Source organism: Balaenoptera ricei, chromosome 3 (assembly GCF_028023285.1).
Source record: "Balaenoptera ricei isolate mBalRic1 chromosome 3, mBalRic1.hap2, whole genome shotgun sequence".
NCBI classification, from domain to species: Eukaryota; Metazoa; Chordata; class Mammalia; order Artiodactyla; family Balaenopteridae; genus Balaenoptera; species Balaenoptera ricei.
Window position 1 is genome coordinate 62,543,463 of NC_082641.1, and position 21,856 is coordinate 62,565,318.

General features: G+C 45.4%; 1 protein-coding gene and 1 long non-coding RNA gene across 5 annotated transcripts in view; one reads left to right on the forward strand and one right to left on the reverse strand.

Annotated features, from left to right (window-relative positions):
* Positions 1-1,292: 1,292 nt before the first annotated feature.
* LHFPL2 (LHFPL tetraspan subfamily member 2) overlaps positions 1,293-21,856 on the reverse strand; it is a 176,592-nt gene continuing 156,028 nt past the window's right edge. For all 4 annotated transcript variants that reach the window (XM_059916623.1, XM_059916621.1, XM_059916622.1 and 1 more), the window contains one exon: positions 1,293-5,523. In XM_059916623.1, coding sequence (XP_059772606.1) covers positions 5,267-5,523 — 257 coding nt within the window. In that variant the 3' untranslated portion in view covers positions 1,293-5,266. The remainder of the gene's footprint in view (positions 5,524-21,856) is intronic.
* Positions 7,860-9,865, forward strand: LOC132362328 (uncharacterized). Its single transcript, XR_009502335.1, has 2 exons — positions 7,860-8,125; positions 9,079-9,865. It is a non-coding gene; the product is annotated as an uncharacterized LOC132362328 (long non-coding RNA).

The following is a 21,856-nucleotide window of genomic DNA, read 5'->3' on the forward strand; positions in this document are numbered from 1 at the left end:
GAGTTATCTTGCAGAACTGTGCAGGGTGAGGAGGAAGCTGTAAGGCAGGAGATAGCAGGGGCAGCAGCGGGTGCCCCCAGCCAAGTGACTAAGCAACCAGATAGGGCCCTGAAATCAAGACAGTTACTGGTTCTTGCTGCTTTGGAGAGGAGGCTAAAAGGCTGCTTTGATGCTCGTACCTTTAGTGTTTGAGAGTCTAAAAAGGTACTGAATTATTGGAAGCTACTGAAATAACCCATTTAAAGGAAATGCCCAGGATAGTCAAGACTGTTATTATGTTAAGCAAAGACTTTTAAGGTGAGCTAGGAGTAAGTTGAATGCAGTGTGTTCCGGGAAGACCAGTCATGGAAAGTTGATCCGGTAGCAAAATTGCTAAGTAAAAACTAAGGATGAAATGGGAAGCACAGGTGAAGGTTACCCAGCCTGTGCCTCAATTTAAAGCCAGGGTCCTTTCTCCTGCGGATTAAGTTTTGAGGAAGATGTAACAACAGCTGAAAAAGCAACTGAAAATGTCCAATTTCGCTTGGATTGTTTAGATCATAATTTGGAAGAATTTTGCCTTTATTGATTTGGGTAATTTTGTCAGTTTTAATTTTGATTCCTATTAGAAATCTGGCATGTGTCAGGTATGTTTAGAAGCCAAAGCATACATGTAGTTTCAGCTGTCACAGGCCCTAGATCAGGAAAATAAATAGCTATTTTTGTATGTTCTATCACTAAGTGCTTCACGCGATACAGAGAGTTGAGTAAGAGTTTATGAAAAGGGTTGTTAGTGTCTTCTTTGAGTTTCTAAATTAGAATTCTGCTTCTAGATGAGGTTTTTTATGGGCAGGATTACCTTCAGGAAATGTGGATGTGAACTGCTCCATGACTGGCTTTTAATTTTGGTATTTTGGAAGGGGTGAATGTGTCCTTCTGTTGACTTTTCCCTTGTTATACACATTTCTTTACATTGTTTATAAAGCTTTTTAAATACTTTGAAGCATTTCCATATTTCTTTACTTTAAAATTAAGATACCTGTATAGTATTTGAGAGGGTTTTATTGCTCCCTATTTATAATTACATCAGTGCTTCTCCAAGAAAGAAATATATACTTATCTTGAAGTTAAAGCTAACCTAAGGTAGGTGTATATATGTTACTAGTGAATGGCATAGTTAAAATACCTGAATATCTTTTTTCCTGTCATCACTATTACATATAAGTTAGTGTTTAAAATTTGATTGGTAGATATTTTCTTGATGAAATTATACACATCATATTGAAACCAATATACTGAGACTTGAATCAGAATGAGTTTGCAAAATCTGGTTTTAATTCATATCTGGGGAGGGTAGGGGAGCATGTTGTGAAAATACATATGCACAGGAACCTAATCAATGCTAGACAAATAATGTATTAGTTTACAATATAATAGGATAACCAGAAATTCAAAGGCTCAAATTGAGTCCATCAGCGGTAATACAATTTTATATTTGGCTCAAGTGGCTGTTGAATATCAAATGGTGCTGAGTTCCTCCAAAGCACCTCATGACCCCCCAGTCTTGGAAGGAGTTTCACCACAGTCTCAGAAGAAATCCCAGTCGTGCTTTTATTTCTTTTGGCCCTTGGGAGTCATTGCTGCCCAAATACAAACGCCGGCCAGGGATTTCCAGTGGCCACATGTTATTGCACAGAGAGGTCTGTCCTAAGCAGACCCTTATGGCTAAGACGGTGTGAGATTAGCCCTTAAATAGTGGTCTAGCATTAACGTGGTCTATCAAAGCATGTTAAGAAATAGCTCCTTAGTGATTATGTACCAGCTACTAGTTATCACACAAACAGAAAAGGCAACGTGGCAGCTTCACATTTCACATGAAAGACTAGCATTAACTGGGCCTGTCTTGCTGGCTTAACTTTCACATAAATCTAGTGATTATTTTAATTTAGACCCAGGAAAAAATGATTTCATACCAGTCTTTTCTTCACATAGGTTTGTGTAGCATTAAAATTGTTATGGGTTAAAGACTATGCCATGAAGGCAAAATGTTTAACTCTCCTTTGCCAAAACAGAAACAATCTCTGTTCTGACTCCTGTCCAGTTTCCAAAAAACGAAACATACATACACCTTTGTTATTGCACATCTTTCACACAGACTTGTGTATGTATAATATACATATATATTTTTTAAATATGCTACACATAAAAAAGACTATGGCACTTTACAGAATACATGTTTAACAAAGATCATTACACCACAGATGTTTGATAACTATACAAAAACCCTTACACAATTAATGTAACATTGTTGAATTAGCACACAGGTTTAAAAAAATCCACAGAACCCAAAGCAAACATTTCTGCCTTCTTGGAGTTCATTGAGAAGCCCAGCCCCATCACAAAACTTTAAGCACAAACGCAGGCAAAAAATAAATAAGACTTGCTGGTAGTAGTAATGGTCCAGGTATATTAGATTTTTAGACTGAGGCAATTACAAGATTGATAGAAGTTTATTAGAAAAATAGGTGCGGGTCAATGATTGTCTGTTTTTTAATCTCTTTCCTTCTAACACGTTCCTCCTATTCAGTGGTTTTTAAACAGCCATGCAGTGTTCATCTAGACTAGCATGATTTTGATATTCCATTTATCCCAACTGAAGCCTGGCTAAATGGACTAAAGGTTTAAAAGGCCCACATTACCTTTTTACTCTTTCTCTGCTAGAGAAATTTCATCTCTGCTCTGCTTAACAAATCAGTGTTTAAGCAGTTTTTAGTGGTTTGGGGTTTTGTTTGTGTGCATGTGCTGTTTTTTTTTTTTTTTTTTTTTTTTTTTTTTTTTTTTTTGGGTCTTCTGTAGCATTCAGACTAATGAAGTAAACACTGTCAAGTGACTTTCTTCTGGCCAAGAGAGGTCACATTTCCACTCATGACTTCTGTTATCGGAGTGACCCAGGCATATCCCACCCCCCACCGCCCCTTAGTGAAGGCACAGTCAGGCAATAAAGATGATGGACGTGCTTAGAGGATCCTCTAGGCTTATGACTTGTCTGCGAGGAGAGTGAGACTGTAAAATTAGTGTTATAACATGGGTTCTCTATCTATCTCGTATAGAAGAAAAAGTAGAGTGAATCTTGTGATGATAAATTTAGGAAAAAAAATTGGGTTTTAAATTATTTGCCTGATGGAGGGAATTGCTTTTTTTTTAAAATGAAAATTCTTGCCAAGGGTTAAAAATCAATGACCGTGATGGCATCAGGACTTGGTTGGAGCATACAGATGCACAGTAAGGGACCGGAGTCCTGTACAGTGGCTGCCATAACCTATTATTTCTGTGTGGCGTCAGACAGTTATTGTTTGTGTCCTGAGCCCTTATGACAGGCTGCTGTGAGGATACATATTTACCCCTTGAAGTCACAGATGTACATCTTGCTTACTCTGAACCTTGGTCTAAGAATGGTGAGCTCATGAAGACCTGGTTCCATGCCTCCGCCTTCCTGCCCTTTAGCTCATTATCTGTGAGAGAAAACGGTTTCTGGTACAGGCCGAAGGCTAGAATGGAATTAAACTGGAATGGAACAACTAAAGCAATTACTTGTTCTGCAGCAAGGCAGGGTTTTAGACTCACGCAGCTTTAAGATGATTTACTCGGGGCAGGGTTGTAAAATCTGAATCAGGGTTCCATGCCTGGTGGTGCTTAGCACACAATACCTTGCCCAAACAAGGTTCATAGTTATTTGTTAAATTTTCAAAACAAAGCAAGCCCTCAAGTAAGCAGATTCATAAGCCTAAAGAGACCTGTCCTTTTAGTTCTTCCAGAAATTTGGCAGGTCCACTCCATTTGCTTAAGTTGCAAAGAAGTGTTTCTATCGCATTCTCCAATTCTGAAGCTCAGGATAATACCAGACTAGGTTCTTTCTGGTCACTTTGATCGTTCCAAAGTAAGTTTGAAGTGATGGCTAATATCATTTTCCTGAATCGATTATGTTGGTGATTTATAGAAACTAGATTAAAAGCCCCTGAATCCTTTTTAATAGTGGTGTTTCATTCATTTTGTAAACAGGTATAGGCAGGTGCTATGAGCTTTGTCTAGCTCTCATTTTGCAGTAACTTTCTGTCTACTCTGTGCTTTCCTGAGAATGAAGCCTTTGATGCAACTCACCAGTTAGAGCAATTTAATGTTATTTCAGTCTGCTTTCAGGACCAACACCAGTAACTAGAAGAACTTAACTCCCGTCTCTAGCTCCTTTTTCTGCACAGAATGCCATCCTGCTGCTGCTGGGGGTGGGAATACAGCTGAATACAGCATGGTTACCACACAGTGGGAAAAGGTCTGCCTGCAAGCGCTGAGATTCTGGTAAGCTCTCCCAGTCACCAGATGAATGAGCCACAGCTGGCTCGGAGACCTCTGTCCCTGGAATCAGGAAACAGAGTGAGGTTTCCTTTGGCAGTCAAAGCGCAGTCCTAGCCCTAGAAGAAGAACACGTGATCTCCAGTGGAAGAGGAGACGGGGCCAGTACTGGTGCTAGCCTGGCTGCTGGGGAGTGGGATGAATCTGTCTCCACTAGCAGGATTTTGTACTTTCATTCTCATGATTGGACAGGCCCTTATTCTTCCTTTACTCAAATTTCTAAACTCTTGGAGTGACAGATCAATTGATCCACCTGACTCTGGAATTCAGCCTAGAATAAGTCCCACCACAGAATTCCACACTGTCCCTGCTGACCCCTCGGGTCAGCTAAGCAACAGACAGTGTCTTGCTCGGCCCTTTAGCACACATCCTCTCCCCGGTGGGTGTGCAGTCTTCATTGTAGTCTCCAACTGAGACAGTTTGAAAGAACTAGGAGGAAACAAAAGCACCAACCCCCAAACCTCACTCTGAGGCAGAGATGCTCACAGGCATGCAACCTGTGCAGAAACGTCTCTAAACAGCCTGCAAATCTGGCCAATGGTCTCTTCTGTTACCAGAGAAACTGCTGCTTTAATGGTTTAGATCATCATCCTTCATTGAGCCTTGGGGGGAGATGGAGTCTGACAGAACTTAACTGCATGTCAGGGTTTATGTACTATTTTCATGTTCCATCTCTTACAGTTTGCACTGTGGCCCTCCTGTGCAGTCACTTTGTGCAGCTGGGTGTTGCCTGTCGTTGGTCCTGGCAAGGCTCAGGGCTGTGGAACGTGGCTTTGGTAGGTAAAGGCTAGTTCTTCACTTGATTCAAACGACAGAACCAGAAGTGAAGTGTTTCACAAGGTTACACGAGCAAGAAAACGGCACTGATGTCTCTTCCAAACTAAAGGAGGCAGATAAGGTTTTTCCCCTCTTCGATTTCTTCTTGTACTTTGTCACTGGAGGTGGCAATTTCTGCTTGTGCGGAGAAGACGGCACAGATGAAAGTGAGGACCGTGCCCCCGATGGCGGTATAGAAGGCCCAGCCCAACGAGCAGTCTCCGGGTTTGTAGGCCGACGCGTAGTGTCCGCAGTAGCCTATGGCCTTCTGGCAGCCCCAGCCAGCAGGGTAGAGTATCAAACCCAGGATAAGGAAGAGGCCTGCAGGGCAGAAGAAAAACAGGTGAAAGCCCCACGGCTCTCCAATGGCAAGTGAGCAACTGTACCGATCTGTGTAATGGCTACTTGATTTGCCTGCTCTGGGCAGTGGCATCCGTTCTGCAATAGCAAGTGTTAGGGACTGTTTTAGGCAACTAATCTGGCCTGATCAAGACAATCAAATCACTTTATTGAAAATATTTTTAGCTTCTTTTGTACATGTTGGAATGTGAACCCACTAATAACTTCTCTTCTAGAAAAGCAGGTAACCTTGTTACTACTTCTTCCCACAGGGCTGTTACTGCAGTGAGCAGTTCCCTTTTGGTCTAAGGCAGAGGTCGGCAAACTAAGGTCAAGTGGGGTCTTGTTTGTGTAAATCAGGTTTTATTGGAGCACAGCTATGCCTGTTCGGTTATGGACTGCCCATGGCTGCTTTTGTGCGGGAACAGCACGGTGAGGAGTTGCTACAGACCCTGTGGCCTGCAGAGTAAGTCTGAAATATTTACTCTCTGGCCTTTGACAGGAGAAGTTTGCCCCCCCCCCCGCCCCCCGTCTGAGGGAATTCACAGAGAACCCTGGTTAAACGCGAGAGACCACATCTTGAGCTGGGTGTCATGCTTTAAAGACAAACCCACGAGGAGTCTGGTTGCTGGCATTCACCGGCCGCATACCTAGGACAGAGACCTCTGTGTTTACATGTACATTGAGAGGCCACCTGCAAACTCCCTAAGAACGTTGGTCCGAGTGCCTTCAAGTAAACTCAGCTCTGAGGAGACACTAAGAAGCTCCGCTTCCACTTTGCTGACGCCCCCACAGCACTGCCATACTAAAGGCCCACTTTTCTCTTCCTCCAGCTGCTCACTGGGAAATTGAGACTTCTTTTTCCTGCCAGCCCTGGGGGTTAGGAGCTACTCCAGGGCAGGATAAGGCAAGGCGGGTGAGGCACAGACAGTCGCCCCCAGGTGCCTGCTCTGTGCCTGCGGCAGCCTGGGAGGGAGCGCCTCCCCGACGCACGGCGGAAGCTGCCTACAAGGCCGTCCGGATCCCCGGACCACGAAGGGAACACTGAGCGGCCTCAGGTCTTACCGACAAAACTTTCTTTGTAGAAAGGGTGCTGCGGGAAGAAGATGGCTTTATTCGACGTAGCAGGAAGAAATAGTTTTCTTTGAAGAATGTCACCTAAAATAATCAAGATTGCTAATTCACAGTCAAAAAGACCTGTTTTTTAGATCCATTGGACTAGCAGTTCTGTCCTCTTAATTTAAGCTTACTCTAAATTCTCTTTTCCTACCTTTACTGAAATTCTCTGCGGTTACCACACCAAAGCTTCCGAGGCATTTACAGCCACTTCCTGACAAAAAGGACACGACTGCATTTGTGCTAGTGTTCGGTTTGAGGAAGATTGTGTTCCAGATCACAGCTGTCATGGAGAGCATCTTCTCCCCGATCATGGCACTAGAGTGGGTTTTGGGGTCTGATTGTCCCTACTTCCCAAATTAATCCCCTTGTTCTCCTCTGAAGGCCTCGCGGGGCTTTCTAGCAGGGGTGGAACAGAGGGAATCCATTTACACGCTCACGGTCTGAAGAAGAGCGATTCACCAAAGAAGTTTTTCTAACTAACTGTGCAGCCCTTATTTCTCCGTAGGTCGGGGTGCTGGGAGCCGGGTGGCAGTGATCCGTAGCTAGGGAAATGCGATCCAGCGTTGGGAGGCGTAAGTGAAGGGAGCAGCAGCCCAGACACCTGGAGAGATGCTGGTGGTTAGAAATGACCGGGAGCATGGAGCAAATCCTCCCGAGGATCAGGCCGCCCGTGGAGAATGTGCTGGTGCTCTGGCATAGGCACAGTCCCGGACCAGCAATCCTGGTCTGGATGTCTGGCTAGAAGTCACATGGCAGAAAAGCCCCTGTAGTCCCTGTGTGAGGCTAGGACACAAACCAGCAAGAAGGTGGACCACAGCAGCAACTCACCAGGTGCTCGGTCACTTAGGAGTTAACGGTCTCTAGGTTTGGAGTAAGACAGAGGTCTGAATCCAAGCTCTGCCCTCTACGAGCTGGGTGACCTTAGAGAAGTCTTTGAACCTAAGTATGATTACTCACCTGTAAAGTGAGCTAATCCTGAACTCATAAGGTGGGTGTGAGTATTACACAGTCTGTAAAGAGTACTCGCTGTGTCCCTAACAACAACCTGGAACACAGACTAGCGCTAGGTAACAGGTTAAAGCCCTTGGCAGGCCCCTTCCATGCAGAAGCAGAAGCAGTGTAAAGTTTACCAGTTCTGAATAGACAGGCCGGCCTCTTGGGGGGGGCGGGGCGGGGGTGGATATTTTGAAAGGTGTCATAACTGGGGGAGAGGAGGCTACAGTTAGTACCCTTGAAAGAATAAACTACTCTCCATCCGAACAAATGTAACTCAGCTGGGGGGATCTACGATGACTGAGCTAATTCTTTTGTATTTCTAAGCCTGTGATAAATCCCGATTAATTCCCACCTTGTTCCCTAGGAAACCTCACCCAAGGCACATGGAACCTTGGGAGCTTCCTGCCTCAGGCCCTAAGTTACTGCGCTGGAAACCAGAGGCACCAGAGGCACCATCGCTGGGACCTGTGTAAGAATTCAGAGGCACTTCGAGCACGCAGCCTGTGGGCAAGGGAGTATTAACGGCTCTCTCTTTTAAAAGACCATAGTGTTTATATTTGAATATTAATTGCACACATCGTTTGTATTAAGTGGCTTAAACAAGTCCAATTAGTAAAATTAATGCATTTTAATATGCATTATAACCCTTGAATTGTAAGGGTTTCTCTTTATGGCAAAATACTTTTCTTAACAACCCTTCTCTAGAGTGGCTGTTAGCAATTTACATTCCCACCATCATCACAGCAGGGTTCCCTTTTCTCCACGCCCTTTCCTGCATTGGATAGGGGCTAGGGACAGAAGACAGAAAGCACAGAGTCTGCTGTCACGTAGCAGCTGTGATACCCTGTGCTGGGCTCTGGCTTGTAGGATGCACAAAATAATGTGGCTGTCTCAGATCCTTCTGGGAAGCCAGCAGTTTTAAAATAACTATTATTTTAATATCATCAGACCCCTTTTTGCAGAACACTCAGGAACATTCACCCCTGTACTTCTCCTTAGCTGCTGTCTTTGCTGGTAGCTCAGATAAGGTTCCTGAAGTGCTTCAGGCCTTCTTAAAATCTTGTGGCTGCTACTGGCCAATCGATCTGCGAATAAGGACAGCAGGGAGACTTATCATAAAAGGGGTGCCTGCTTAAGAGACTGTCAGAATCCTCAGCTTGATTATTTATAAGCCCATAGGGCAGTCCCCCGGGAGGGTGACAGAAAGTGGCTCTGGTATGTCTGCAAGCCCCAGTGCATGTGATGTGTGCCCAAACGACAGGCTCCCAACCTGGGCAGCCTGGCTGGTGGGCCTGTCCTCCCAGCACTCACCAGAGCTGCCCCTAGCTTGGTTAATGCCATGAAAACACAGGACAGTCAGAGAGAGAAAACAGCCGGCCGTCAGGTGAGCAAGAATAGAACAAGCATTTGTCATCTTTCTAGGTATTTAAAAAAAGGCGCTTCTACCAAAGGAATTCCAGAAATTTTCACGATTCAGGTGGCCACACGCGGCCCTGACCTCACCTCACCTCGCCTCACCGGGCCCGGACTCTCCACTGCTCCCCGGGCCCGGCGCAGCTTCGGAGCAGCCTGGGCGCCGGCCCCTGGGCCCTGACAAGCGCTCCTTAGTCACAGCCGTCATCTCAACAGGTTCTTTCTGCTTCCGAGTAAAATTATCAAGAAGCCCAGAATGGCTTCCCAGCTCTCACAGTGAACTCCAGTTTTCCCCCCCTGGCCCTCAAGGTCCTGTGTGTCCCGGCTCCCCGTCGCCTGCCTCTCTCGCCCTTGCTCTCTGCTCCAGCCACGCTAGCATCAGCCACGCTCGGGCCTTCGCTCTCGTGCTCCTCTCAGCTGCAGCGCCCTTCCTTCTTCCAGACAGCTTTCCAGCCATCTTCAGATGCCACCTCCTTGGTCTTCTGGTCCCGTCTATTTACAATTTCAAACACCTACCTCTCCCTTAACTTGCTCTCCCCCTTCCTTGCTTTATTATTTCTCCTTAGCATTTATTACTGAAAAATGGAATATATTACTTTGAGTCATATGAAACTGTCAATATCTGTCCACTTTTTACCTACAAAAATGGTCATTTCATGTGGTTCAACCTGATACTTCACTTAGTTATTCTGATTGTTAATCCACCTCCATTCTCAACTTTAAGCTCCAACGAGGGCGGTGCTCAGAATAGTGCCTGGCACAGAGCAGACTCTTAATAAAACTTTTATCAACGTCAGTGCAATCTGTTTTGCAATACAGTTTTTCTAAACCATGGTGCCCCTGGGGAGAAAGGGTAAAATAACTTTGGCAGATGCCAATCAACAAGAATGAAGTTATCCCGGCAGGAAAGGAGATGCAGAGACTCTTGGTTGGCTGGCTTCTCCTGTCACACTGCCTGTTCCAGGCCTGTGAATCCCAGGGCCTAGAAGCAGACATACGCCCCAGATTCCAAATAGGCTTGATGACACCAGCTACCGAGACAGAATTAAAGTCCACGACTTCTTGGATGGGCACATCAGACAGCAGGCAAGAGAACACAGTAAGACGTATACCAAGTCTGCTGCAAATGTGGCGTGGCTTTTCTAGTCATCAACTTGGAGTGCACCAGGGACTGTCAGCTGAGGTGCGCTCTGGATTGAGTTTCATATAAGAGCCACACCAGAAAATGGTCTGCTCTCCCCCGCAGCTCCTGAAGTGAGGCCAGCCTATCTCGGGGGCCTTTCCATCTCCTTGCCTTAACACATCACAGTTTTGGTTGTGTGTGAATGTGTGTTGGGAGGGTGGCAGAGAAAATAAGGGGCTAGGCCAGTGGGCAAGTGATTTTCTTCTGACTGGCATCTCTTCCTGGTGCCTGGCTGAGCTGCGACAGGCCCAGCTGGGAGGAGGAGGAAAGGCAGGCAGGCAGGATGATGCTGGCCAACTACCCAAGAAAACAGCCACCACTGCAAGAAACCACAGGCAGTTCGGAGGGCTGGTAACTTCTGCAGTGGCTCGACTTGATGATACCCAAGAAGGTACCATTTTCCCCAGCCTTAAGAGATATCCTCTCCCTACATTGTAGCCTGTCTTTTCTCTTGCTAACAGCCTCCCAGTTCATTGTACCAAGAGGACTAGAAGATGCCAGCATATGCTCACCATGGGGGTCACCCGGGGGATGACTCAACCTTATTTGGAGAAGAAATTAATTAAGAAAGAAATTAATGAAAGGGAACGGATGGTTAGTCACTTGGACTACCTCACAGATGCCACGCCAGGTTGGAGACAGAGCCCTGACAATTTACCAAGGCTCACCATAGGGTGCTGGCTCTCTCATGGGCACCAGCTATCACATTGCAACACCCATCATGTCCCTCTGCCATTTTAGTAATATTTTCCCCTACCTGGAAGGAGCTTTCAGACTCAACCCTGGATTCCCAGCAGTTCTATCCTGCTACACAGGAATTTTTAGAGTCTATGGGTGACCTAAACACGTGGTTTGGGTTTAATTCAAATAATTAGACTCCATGAGCTCTGAAAGGGAGAGGGTAGGGGTAGGAGCTGTGTTTCATGGCTGAGTTCCCAGTGCCTTAAAAAAGGTGCTAAAAAATAAAATGAATGAAACACCCTGGGAAAAGTCAAGTCATAGTCTTCCTGATCAACAGTCAGCACTGACTGTGATTAGACCAGCCACAAAATTATATATCTTAGGTAATTCTCTTGCTACTGCCTTGAAATCAAACAGTATGTTATCAAATATAAGTTTTAATCAAATCCCTTAGGTGGGGGAAACAACCTCCATAATCTTGCCAAGCCCCCAATTTTGGAAAGACTAGGAGTTGCTGAATACAATAAATAATATTTTACTTGGTCTGAAGGTGACCACACCTCCAGCTTTAAGCGTCCGGGACGCTAGGAACGGGGAAGCCGAGTCTGAGCCACTGCCCGTCAGCCTGTGAAGGAAGAGCGCGGAAGGCTCCGTGCCTACTTCCCAGGCTCTCCCTGGCCGTGTCGGCCCCGACTCCCTCCCTGCCAGTCTGTCACCCAATCACCCCACACTTTCACTACCTGCTGGCCAAGGGAACGGACGCCAGGTTTCTTGCCTTTTGTGGGTCACCCACTGTCTGTACAGAAGGAGGTCCTTTTTCCTGGCCTGACAAGTGAGAACTAGAGGCTGGCCCCTGTTGTACAGAATAACAAGCGAGTCTTTGGACATCATACTCCTGCCTCCTCTGCAGACAGGCTTCCAGACTAAATAGTAAAGGCTGACTAGACCTCAGTTTGCAAAGGAAAGATGGCCGTCTGTTAGCGCTACCAGCAGCCTGTGGAGAAGCCCCCAGTGAGGGCCGCACACTCAGCCTCCACGAGGTCGTAACAAGCTCATTCTGAAGCTCTGAAATATCCTAATATCCCTGGAGAGCGAGTTCACAGCAGACAGCGGATAGCAGGCTTAGCATCATTTGATACATTTGAGCTCCAACTAGGTCTTCCTGAGGAGTGCCCACTCCCTGAACTAGGGGTCTCACTCATGCTGACCCCTTGGGCACTCATCCACCTGGAAATACCCTCCCCCCATCCCAGCCCAAACGTCACCTCTGTGTGACATTTGTCACCACTTCCTGCCAGCATGTTATTCTCTGTGTGTTCCCACTGCCCTGTGCACACCCCTCTTCAGCTCTTTATCGTATGTTATTTTTGTATATTCAACTCAATTTACTGAGTTACCTGCTAAGTGGCAGGCATTATTCTCGGCCCTGAGGATAGAGCAATGCCCTAGCAGGACTCTGAGCCCCTTGAGGGCAGAAAAGCTTTATCCTTCTTGATTTACATCACAATTTTATCTTTAGCATTTACCATAAAACTCTGATGGGTATGTCACACAGTTGACCTTGGGTAACAGAGGTCAAGAGTTCAACTTATTTCTGGCTTTGAAACAGCCACTGACTCATTTAGGAACTCAGCAGGAAACCATCTAACTATCAAACATCCATTTCCCATTCAACATAGCTCTGGGGGAAAAAAAAAAAATTCACCTGGTGGTGTTTATCCCTATCAGGTCTACCCTGTGACTCAGACTGAGCTCCAGTCTCTGCGGTGCTCAGCTCAGCTGTGCCAGGGGGCTGCCCCTGTCACCGCACCCCCTGCCCCTCAACCTCCTGCCCAGGCGGCCATCTCTCTAACAAGAAGCAAGACAAACCAGACGGGAGAGTGACTGGCTTCCTGCATCCCACCCCCATTCTGGGACACAGCTCAGAGAGCACTCCAGGCTTACTGGGGGTGACAGCTTCAATCAGCAAGTTCAGAAAGTACTGACACTGCTGTCGTGAAGGAAAGCTAAGGAGACAGGGCAGTGCTCCTTGCATGGTCATCTGCCAGTGTCCTGCCTCCAGATGGGAAGCCATGTTGGTTGTCCCTTCTCGGTATCCTTGGCTGTTCTTCCTCACCTTTCCAATCTCTGAACACTGGAGGGCCCAGGGCCCAATCCTTTGTCCTCTTCTCCACATTCTCCTTATTGATCACACTCGGTCCCACAGTTTTAAATACTGCCTCTAGGCTGGCATCTCCTGAATTTTGATCTCCAGCTTTGACTCCAGATTCGCATATCCAACTGCCTACTTGACCTCCACTTGGATATCTAACAAGGTACTTGAAAACTATGTCCAGACCTAACTCTTGATTCCTACTCCCCACTTCAAAACCTGGCCTTTGCCCCGTGGACCTCATTTCAGCAAATGGGAGTCCAATTCTTAGACCTGCTCAGGTCAAAACCCTTAGAATCCTCCCTGACTCCTCTCTTAGGGCCCACATCCCTCTGCGGCAAAGCCTACTGGCCTTCATTCCAGCTGCTCCCTTGGCCGGGAGAGCTCTTCCTCCTGACTGCCCATATGGCTAACTCCTCTATCTCCTTAAAGTCTCTGGTTGAACGTCTCCTCACCGAATCCTACCCTGACGACCCTATTTAACATTGCAACTTCCCCCCCTTATCACCCCAGCATACCCAACCTCTCTTACCCTGGCTACTCCTTTTGTTTTTTCCTTCCATAGCACCCATCAGTTTTTAACATACTGTACAATTATTTGGTTTATTGTGTCTCCACCAGCTTGAATGTAAACCCCATGAGGATACAGAACTTTGTGCAGTTTTTTCTTTATGTATCCCAATTGCCTAGAACAATGTCTGACGTGTAATAGGTGTTCAGTAAATATTTGTTGGATGAATGAAAAGACAGAGTGCTGTGATGTGGATGGTTACATTTTAAAATGAAGCCATTTTAAGTTCTTGCCAAGTTTTTTAAATGGTTGGAGGAAAAGCTGCATTCGATAACGGTGAACCCCAGGGCTCGGCAGTTTTGCCTAACAGCCCACCAGCCACACTTACTAATGAAACACGCAAAGGGGCCAAACCATGGGACTGGCCTTCTACTTGACTGCAAGCACTGAATATCTCCTTTCTGGCTACAGAAAATAGATCTTTGTCGGGAGAGGACATAGAAAAAAGCAGTAAGTCAATTAAATGTAATAAGTTTTCAGTAATCTAGAGATCATTTTAGCCTCAAAACTCTGAAATTGTTTCCAACTCTGCTTGGCTGCGGTAATGACATCTATAAAGACATGCTGTGGCTGACTGTGGGAACTGCCCCGGACACCAGCTGGGAAGGGAGGCGCAGTGCAGGGATAAACCTGGAGAAGTTCAGGAAAATGGCAGGTGGCAGAAGGGTACACCAGGGGGAATGAGGAGGGAGGTGGACCATGGCAGTTTGCAGAAGTGGTAAGGGCGGTGTCTAGAAGCAGCATGAGCCTGGAGAATGGAGAGACTGACAGAAAGTGCCGGCACTGAAGGCAGGAATGTAGAACTGCTGACGGCCCAGGAAAATACCCACTCCCATCAGCAGCCCTGAGGACAGTGTCATAGATCAACCGCAGGTGGAGTGATGGTGGTGGGGGGGGGGGGGGCGGTCAGGGGAGGGAGAGGAGGTGATTCTCTGCTTCCAAGAGGAATAACACGTTTAGTTACTTAACTCTAAGTCTGGGACCATCATGTGGTACAACTGATGTACAGAGTGATACACAACAACCTAGGTCTGCTAGTTAACATTTATCTGTATGTTTACCTCTCTTTTCTGTCTAAATTTTTATTTTTTCCCGAGTCATCTTCCATGCTGACAGCTGGAAGTCATTTTGGCAGTCCCCAATAGCTATTTGAAAGTCATCAACTGTTGCTAGGTAGGGACCTTTTCTCTTTCACAATACCCTAAGGCAAACTGTCAGGTATTATTAAGACTGTGCTTTGAGGAGGGCACCATGTCAGACCAACGAATTTGCCATCAAGCTGTTCTCTTTCCAAAGATCACAGTATGAACCTGTATACTCCTCCTGTGCAGGGACTTTGGAGACAGGCTGTAGTGATCATTCCCACTCACCAAGGCAAGGCTGAACTAGGTCCCCTACACTCTTCCAAGAAGAGAGGCAACTCAGAATTTCATGGGTAAAAAGTTTAAATAAAAAATTACAAGTAAATGGTTAACCAACTATCTGGAAGATTATCCAGAACAATGATCTTACTGTGACATACTATGCATTTGTCCCATAATAGAACAGCACTGGCTCCAAGGTCTCTTAGATGCCTCAAAGTACGTACATTTGGCTCAGATGAACTCCCGCTGGATTATAAACTGGACAGCAGTGGGGGGTGTGTTCTGCTCCTCGGCTGCCACCTCCATCTCCACCCCAAAGCCAGCACAGCCCTCTACACGTACTGTGCTGTCGACCAACTGCACGTGTCATTGCTGATTCCCATTTCCTTTCTAGTCTTCTCATTTTTGGAAGAACATTTTGGAAAGATCTTCTACGGTAAAAATGGGAGATTCCAAGCAAAGATGACATGGAGTTTAAGCTATAAACACCCTCCCCCAATTTTACACATTCGCAACTAAGACTTTAAAGCTGGAAGTTTCTACAGGTGATTAGAACCTTTTAGTGATCATAATGATAACTGTTATAATAACAACGGCAGCAGTTAAGTGCTAAGCACTACAATGTGCCAGGCACCGGCTAAGCACTTTAAATATAACTCAAATGAGAGTTCTCTCCGTGAGAGGATCTTACGAGGTTGGTACTATTAATATCATCATTTGACAGATGAGGAAACTGAGGCACAGAGGGATTAAGTAAGGTTACACAGCTAATCAGTGGTGGAGCTGGGACTCAAATCCAGGCTGCTGCTTTACTGCACACCAAAGACTAGCTTCCAAAACAAAAGCATCTGTGCAGCTGAAGAGGGGAGATTGCTATATCCTCAAAAGCTGGCTTGCATGTACCTACGAGACGTTAGAGAGCAGATGACGACGAACAGCTCTCAAGTGGAAAAAACCACAGGAATGCTGTAAGGGGATGACGGGGAGAGGAAGGCTGCACAAAAATAAAGGCTCACCTATTCTCAGGCAGGTTGATTTGCTAACCCTATAGCAAGACAACAGCAAGATAAAGAATTTCCATCCACCCCTTCTCTTGCATTACAATCTGAGTGTCATCAGCCTCCTTTACTGCAATATAGATGTCACCTTGGAGTGGCTGCCATTGGCCAAAAAAAACTTCTAGAAAGAAAACCTATGAACAGGTCAAACCAACATAACGTTCGCTATGATGTCCTCTCCTGAAGAATCTGTGTGAGCAGAAAACTGGAAATAAAGCACAAAACCCATCAGACCAGAGGGAGAAAATGTAAGCCGTATAACCTGTTTACATTTTAGTCTTTGAGATTCTGTGCACTTGAGAACCATCTGAAACTGCACATCTACCTAGAATACTAATGCCGTACACAAAATGGTCCACAAAAAACCCATATCCTATGAACTTTCCAGGAGAGACATCTGTAGCTGATTAGACAAAATCGAGCACTGAGAGCATTCTCAGACAGCCCCCAAATTACATCCCTCCTCCAGCAGCCGGGGCCATGGTTTTAACCATCCCGCCTCCTCCAAGTAGCCTTTCTTAATTCACAGAACAGAGCTGAGGATCTTTGTTTTGACCTCCTCCTAACCCTGAACCCTTGCACCATTCACCATTACCTGTACGCAGTAGGTTTTAGTTAATCCTGTGCTAACAAGAGATCTGCTTGTCTCAATGTCTACATTCAGGGGACGCTGCTCTCAATCTAAGGCATCAGGCTCTCATGAAATCTTGCTTATGACAACTACAGACTCCAGGATGGGGCCCCCCAGGTCTCTTCTACCCAAGAAGAGTTCTGGTCCTTGCCTCCCAAGCCCCAAAGCTAAATTAACAATGCTATTCCAGCCTGCTTGACTTCTCCAGATGCCAAGACACTACCCTCAGTACCAAATGCCAGTTAGCCATTCAGAGTCAGGGGTATTCAAACAGTAATTTATAAATAAGAGTAATATAACAAAGTATTAGTTATACCATGAATCAAGGAGTTCTGCCCAAGAACTGCCACCTTTGGTTAATCTCTACTTTTGAAATCACTTTGCCCACTAAGGCTTTTCAAATTTTCATTGAAGATTTATTCTAGAAAACCCAAACAGAATTTGGTTTTAGTGACTGCCAGTTCTGAAATGATTCTTATTGTTTCTTTGGATGATGACTCATTTGTTTATGCTCTGTCTAGGAGGGCAGAGTACATGCTAGGATTGAGACTTAGCAGCATTTACTACATCCTTTACTCTTTCCAAATGCCTAGAAACTCACAGTTTCTAGCACGGATTAGTGAGCACAGAACAGACTATGTTTCTGTCAGTGAACAACATTCACTGAGCACCTAGTGTGTATGTAGCAGGCTCCATTCTGAACACTAGAGAGCTGTGAAAAAGTCACAATCCACACCCTTGCTCATATTCTAGAACAGTGGTTCCCAAGCTTCTGGACTTCAGACACGAGCAAAATCTCCAGAAAAATTACGGGGAGGTCAATATTTTTTCTTTTGCTAGTATAAGGACACTAAAAATAACCGTTATCTCCTCTCATTATCATTTCATAAAAAAGGGTATTTTAACACAAAAAAGGGTAAAGGATGTAATCTAAGAATAAAGGACAGTTCTTTAAATTGAACACATTTAGCAACTATGAAATCTTACAACATTGTCCTTATTTTTCTCGTTTTCGCTGAGGACTGGTGGAAACTAAAAATTGGCGCTTGCCATCTGCCTCTACAAGGATTAAGTCACTAGCCACTGCAGCCGCTGACCTTCAACACCCCCTGAAAGGAGTTCAGGGTGGAGATCAGGAATGAGGCACTCTGTGTTCTGGGAAAAACTGGCAGAACAGGCAGGCCTTCAGATAGATATTTGCAGGAGAAGATTTTATGAGCCCAAATTCTTGCATCTTCTCTTATCTAGAAAAGCACTAAAATCATTAACAGAGACATTTTCTCCTCGTGACTAGCAGTAACCTTCACCAGACTAGCAGCAACCTTCTGCAAAAAATGTGTGTCTGACTGCATGTACCCCCTTCACCAAAATCACATATATACTGACCTTCCCCCCCACCTCTTCGAGCAGTTCCTCAGAGCTATCTGAGATGCTGTCTCCTGGGCTATAGTCCTCATTTTGCCCCCAATAAAACTTAACTTACAACTCTCACGTTGTGCTTTTTTCTTTTTTTTTTTCAGTCGACAAACCTTAGTAGAGTGGACCCGCCCCTTGTTCAAAGGCAGTGAGAGGCCGCTGCCGGTGGGTGTGTTAGGATGGGGACATCTTTCTAAGAAGCCTGTTTGTTTACTGTATAAATAAAAAGGTAAAGAGTTTTCACTGCACCTCATTTTAAAGTTTCAAGGATTTATGGACAAGCTAGACTGGGCCCAACTGACATTTAAAAACTCTGCTTTGAAGGCTAGATCAGAAATGGGAGGTCAGAAATGGGAGGTCACTGGTAATGAAAAGGGTTTTCAGCTGATAACCAGTGTCTTTGCAGAGCAGATTGTATCGACATGTCATTTTAGTACATGATCAATAACATTAGAGGTTTTTAACCAACAAGATTTTCTGAGGGGAAGGAGAAGAAAAGTGAAGGATCGGTGTCAGTAATTTTTTACTTAAAGCTTGTATTAATGCTTATACCGTCTCCCTGGAGTCTAGTAGGGTACTTGTTTTCTACTAAAAACACTTCCATGGAATTATAATTGGCAAGAAAAATACTCTTCCAGGGTGGTGGGTGGAGAACGGATGACAAAGCAATAAAGAGAATTCTTTGGAAGACAATCAGAGCATAGTTGTCATAAAAAGACCTTACAGCCAAGCCCCCCAGAGGAAGTTTCTGTTACAATTACTCAAAATTAATGACCATCAATTAAGAATTGTCAGATGCCCCTAGAATATGTGGAGAAACAATCCACAAGAAAGATGCAGTTTCTCCCACGCTGAAGCCTCCCTAAACCTTTCTCAGCAATGATTCATGTTTATATGCAAATTACTTCCCTGGCAGTTTCTAAAACTTTAACTCTTACCTGTTAAAATGCATCCCAACAAACTAATGTAGTCAGATTATTCCTTCCCATGAGTTAGTGATAAAATTTTACTTTGCATTCCAAGTGAGAAGGTGTTTCCTAAACTGTTTCTATGCAACTGGAAGAACTTTATAAACTATTTCTTGATAAATTATTCATCCAACATGTAGGATTAGAAAGAGCTCCTGTTTGACTCTAACCAAAATACACTCATAATTCAAAGTAAGCTGCCCCCCCCCAACATCAAATGCAGTGCATAGCAGAATAAAACACACTTAAAAAATTTAGTTATTGAGCTCTGAAATTTTCAGAACAGTAAGTAAATTTCTTGCCTGCTGAAGTTTTGGGGTCCAGATAATGTTAAATAATTCCTGCAACAAAGCAGGTGCCATCTTTTCAACACTAGGGCCCTGAGGCTGGCCTCTCGACTCTGAACACATAGCCACTGAGTATTTTGGTTTGAAATTTTATTAAATATTGGCTTCATTTTCTCAATATGTGTATTTTAGGTTTCATCTGTACTGGGGGCTATCTTTTAATAAATGAGATTGAGGGCCAATTAATAAAGCTACTGGGAAGCCTCTATACAACAACTGAACTCATAACTATGGCTAACTGTGCCTGGGCACATAAGAGTGCACAGATTACTTCTGAAGTGACCTCAGAGCTTAGAAGAACACCACCGTTGCATTAAGTTCTTAAATCAGAGTGCCTGAACCACTTGTATAAATATTCAGAGCCATACTTAACGTGATGATTTGTTACTGGAATCGGAACATAGATCATCCAGGGCTCTGAGATTATTTGTCTACAATTAAGTGGTTACCATAGCAAAGTACTTTATTTGCATATCAACTGCATATTCTATCTGAATTTTAAGAGAGTTTGCAATTTTTCGTCTAGATTTTCCAACTGATTCTTTAAAAAGAGATCCCAGTCCCTAGATTTACTCAGATTAATGCCTGCTTGGTCCACTTGCTCTTAGGCAGTAGTTTTGTTTTTCCTCTAATGATACAGTTGAATTCTTTTGCTCCCTTTATATATGATGATACTTTGTTTTGTTTTTGCTTTTCTAGGGTACAGCTTCTAAAGCAATGACTCTCTAATATGGTTTTGGAGCAGAAACTCAAGAAATTGTAGACCTGAGCCTGTAGGTCTTTGTATTTATTGGGCATCCAATAAAAGCTCCTTGGATTGAAATTTAATTCTGGCCTGCCTTATAGCATTTTGGCATTCTTTAGTTTTTCGCAAGGTTGATGAATGAGTAAATGCGTTATCGTCAGGGGTACTCTTAAATTGACTCAGACATAGAATGGTTACATGTGACTTCTGGTGGAGGCGTTATCTGTCTGGAGAGCCAGAAATCCAGAGCCTCCTTTAGACAGCCAGAAGCTTCCAGTGCCTCATTCTAAGGAGAAGTAGGAGATGCTCCCTCTGCTTCCCTCACGTCTTTTCTTTGAAGGTATTTGGAAGTCGGGCGACCAAGGTCACACCACCTTCTCAGAGAAAGCAAGGTGAATTTTTCAGGTGTAAAATGGGGCCAGGTCTCCGAAAGAGTCAGGAATCTCCTCCCTTCTCCCCAAGTTTCCCAAGTCCTGTTCTTCCTTCTCTCCTCTCCAGTGACCGACGTGGTCACTGGGAGTGCACAGGTAGGGCATGGGATAAGTCAAAACGGACGCTGCGACCAGGTTGAGTCGTGGTTGTCTTTCACCCTCTGAAAGACAGCAATGAGAGAATGCCAAGACCCAGACAGCAGTCATGGTGTATCTCCCATGCCCACCCCGACTTCCCCACGCGTGCCGGACTACGACAAAGCAATTCTGCAAGCAGCAGAGACAAAACCCTCCACTTGTCTTCTCTCTAAGATCCGTCTTTTATTCCTTGCCCTTTCTTTTTTTCATATTGTTCTCCTTCACCCTCAATCATTGCTCACTTCCAAGAAAACTGAGTCTGCACAGCAGGCCCTGACCCCCCCCTGCAGAGAGCGATGCCAGTGGGCGTGGATGGCGCCACAGTGATCTATCCAGTCACACTGGTGGGGCAGCTCGCTGAGGCCATCCTGCTGGGCTGAACGCGGTGCAGACAGACAGAGGGCTACAGGGACTAGACAGCGTGAGAGCCAACCAGACACGAAGCAGCACAGAGCCGGCGAGGCAGGACTGGAAGACAGCAGGCAGCCAGGCCAGAAGCTCACACGCTAGTCCAAGCCTCGTGGCAACCCCAGGGGAACGGCCCGGGCCAGCAGCAGTGCGCCAACTCCTGAGCTCACTGCCGTGGCCCCGTCCCAGACCTGAGTCACCGGGGATTCCACAGACTTCTAAGGGGGCCCTACATGCATTTCCAAACCCAAACTGCTTGATGCTGTCATGCAAAACCTGGATCTTTGCATTCTACGCTTTCACTGTGGACCACATCCAGGTCAAAGCCTAAGGAAGGCAGCTGGCGAAAACGACCCTGCTGGCTGATTCCCCAGCTTTTGTAATGAATCCCAGAGGGCTATGAACTGACGTGTGTTTCTGGCTCTGCCAAGTCCCGGACGAGTCCTCACCCAGTGAAGACCAATCAGCCTGTGATTTATTCTGCAAGCGGAGCCTGAGAAGCCACCTGCAATCAGGACTCAACCGCTAGAAGCCGCCTCCAGAAAGGAAAGGATGGAGAATGCTCGGGTCAGGGGAAGAGGAGTGAGAGGAAGAAGCTTTGTTTTCCTATCAATTCAGCTTTTAAAAAAATGCCTGAGGACACCCAGAGGCCCATAGGAGCCACAGGACGGCTCTGTGCTCTTCAGTCCCAACA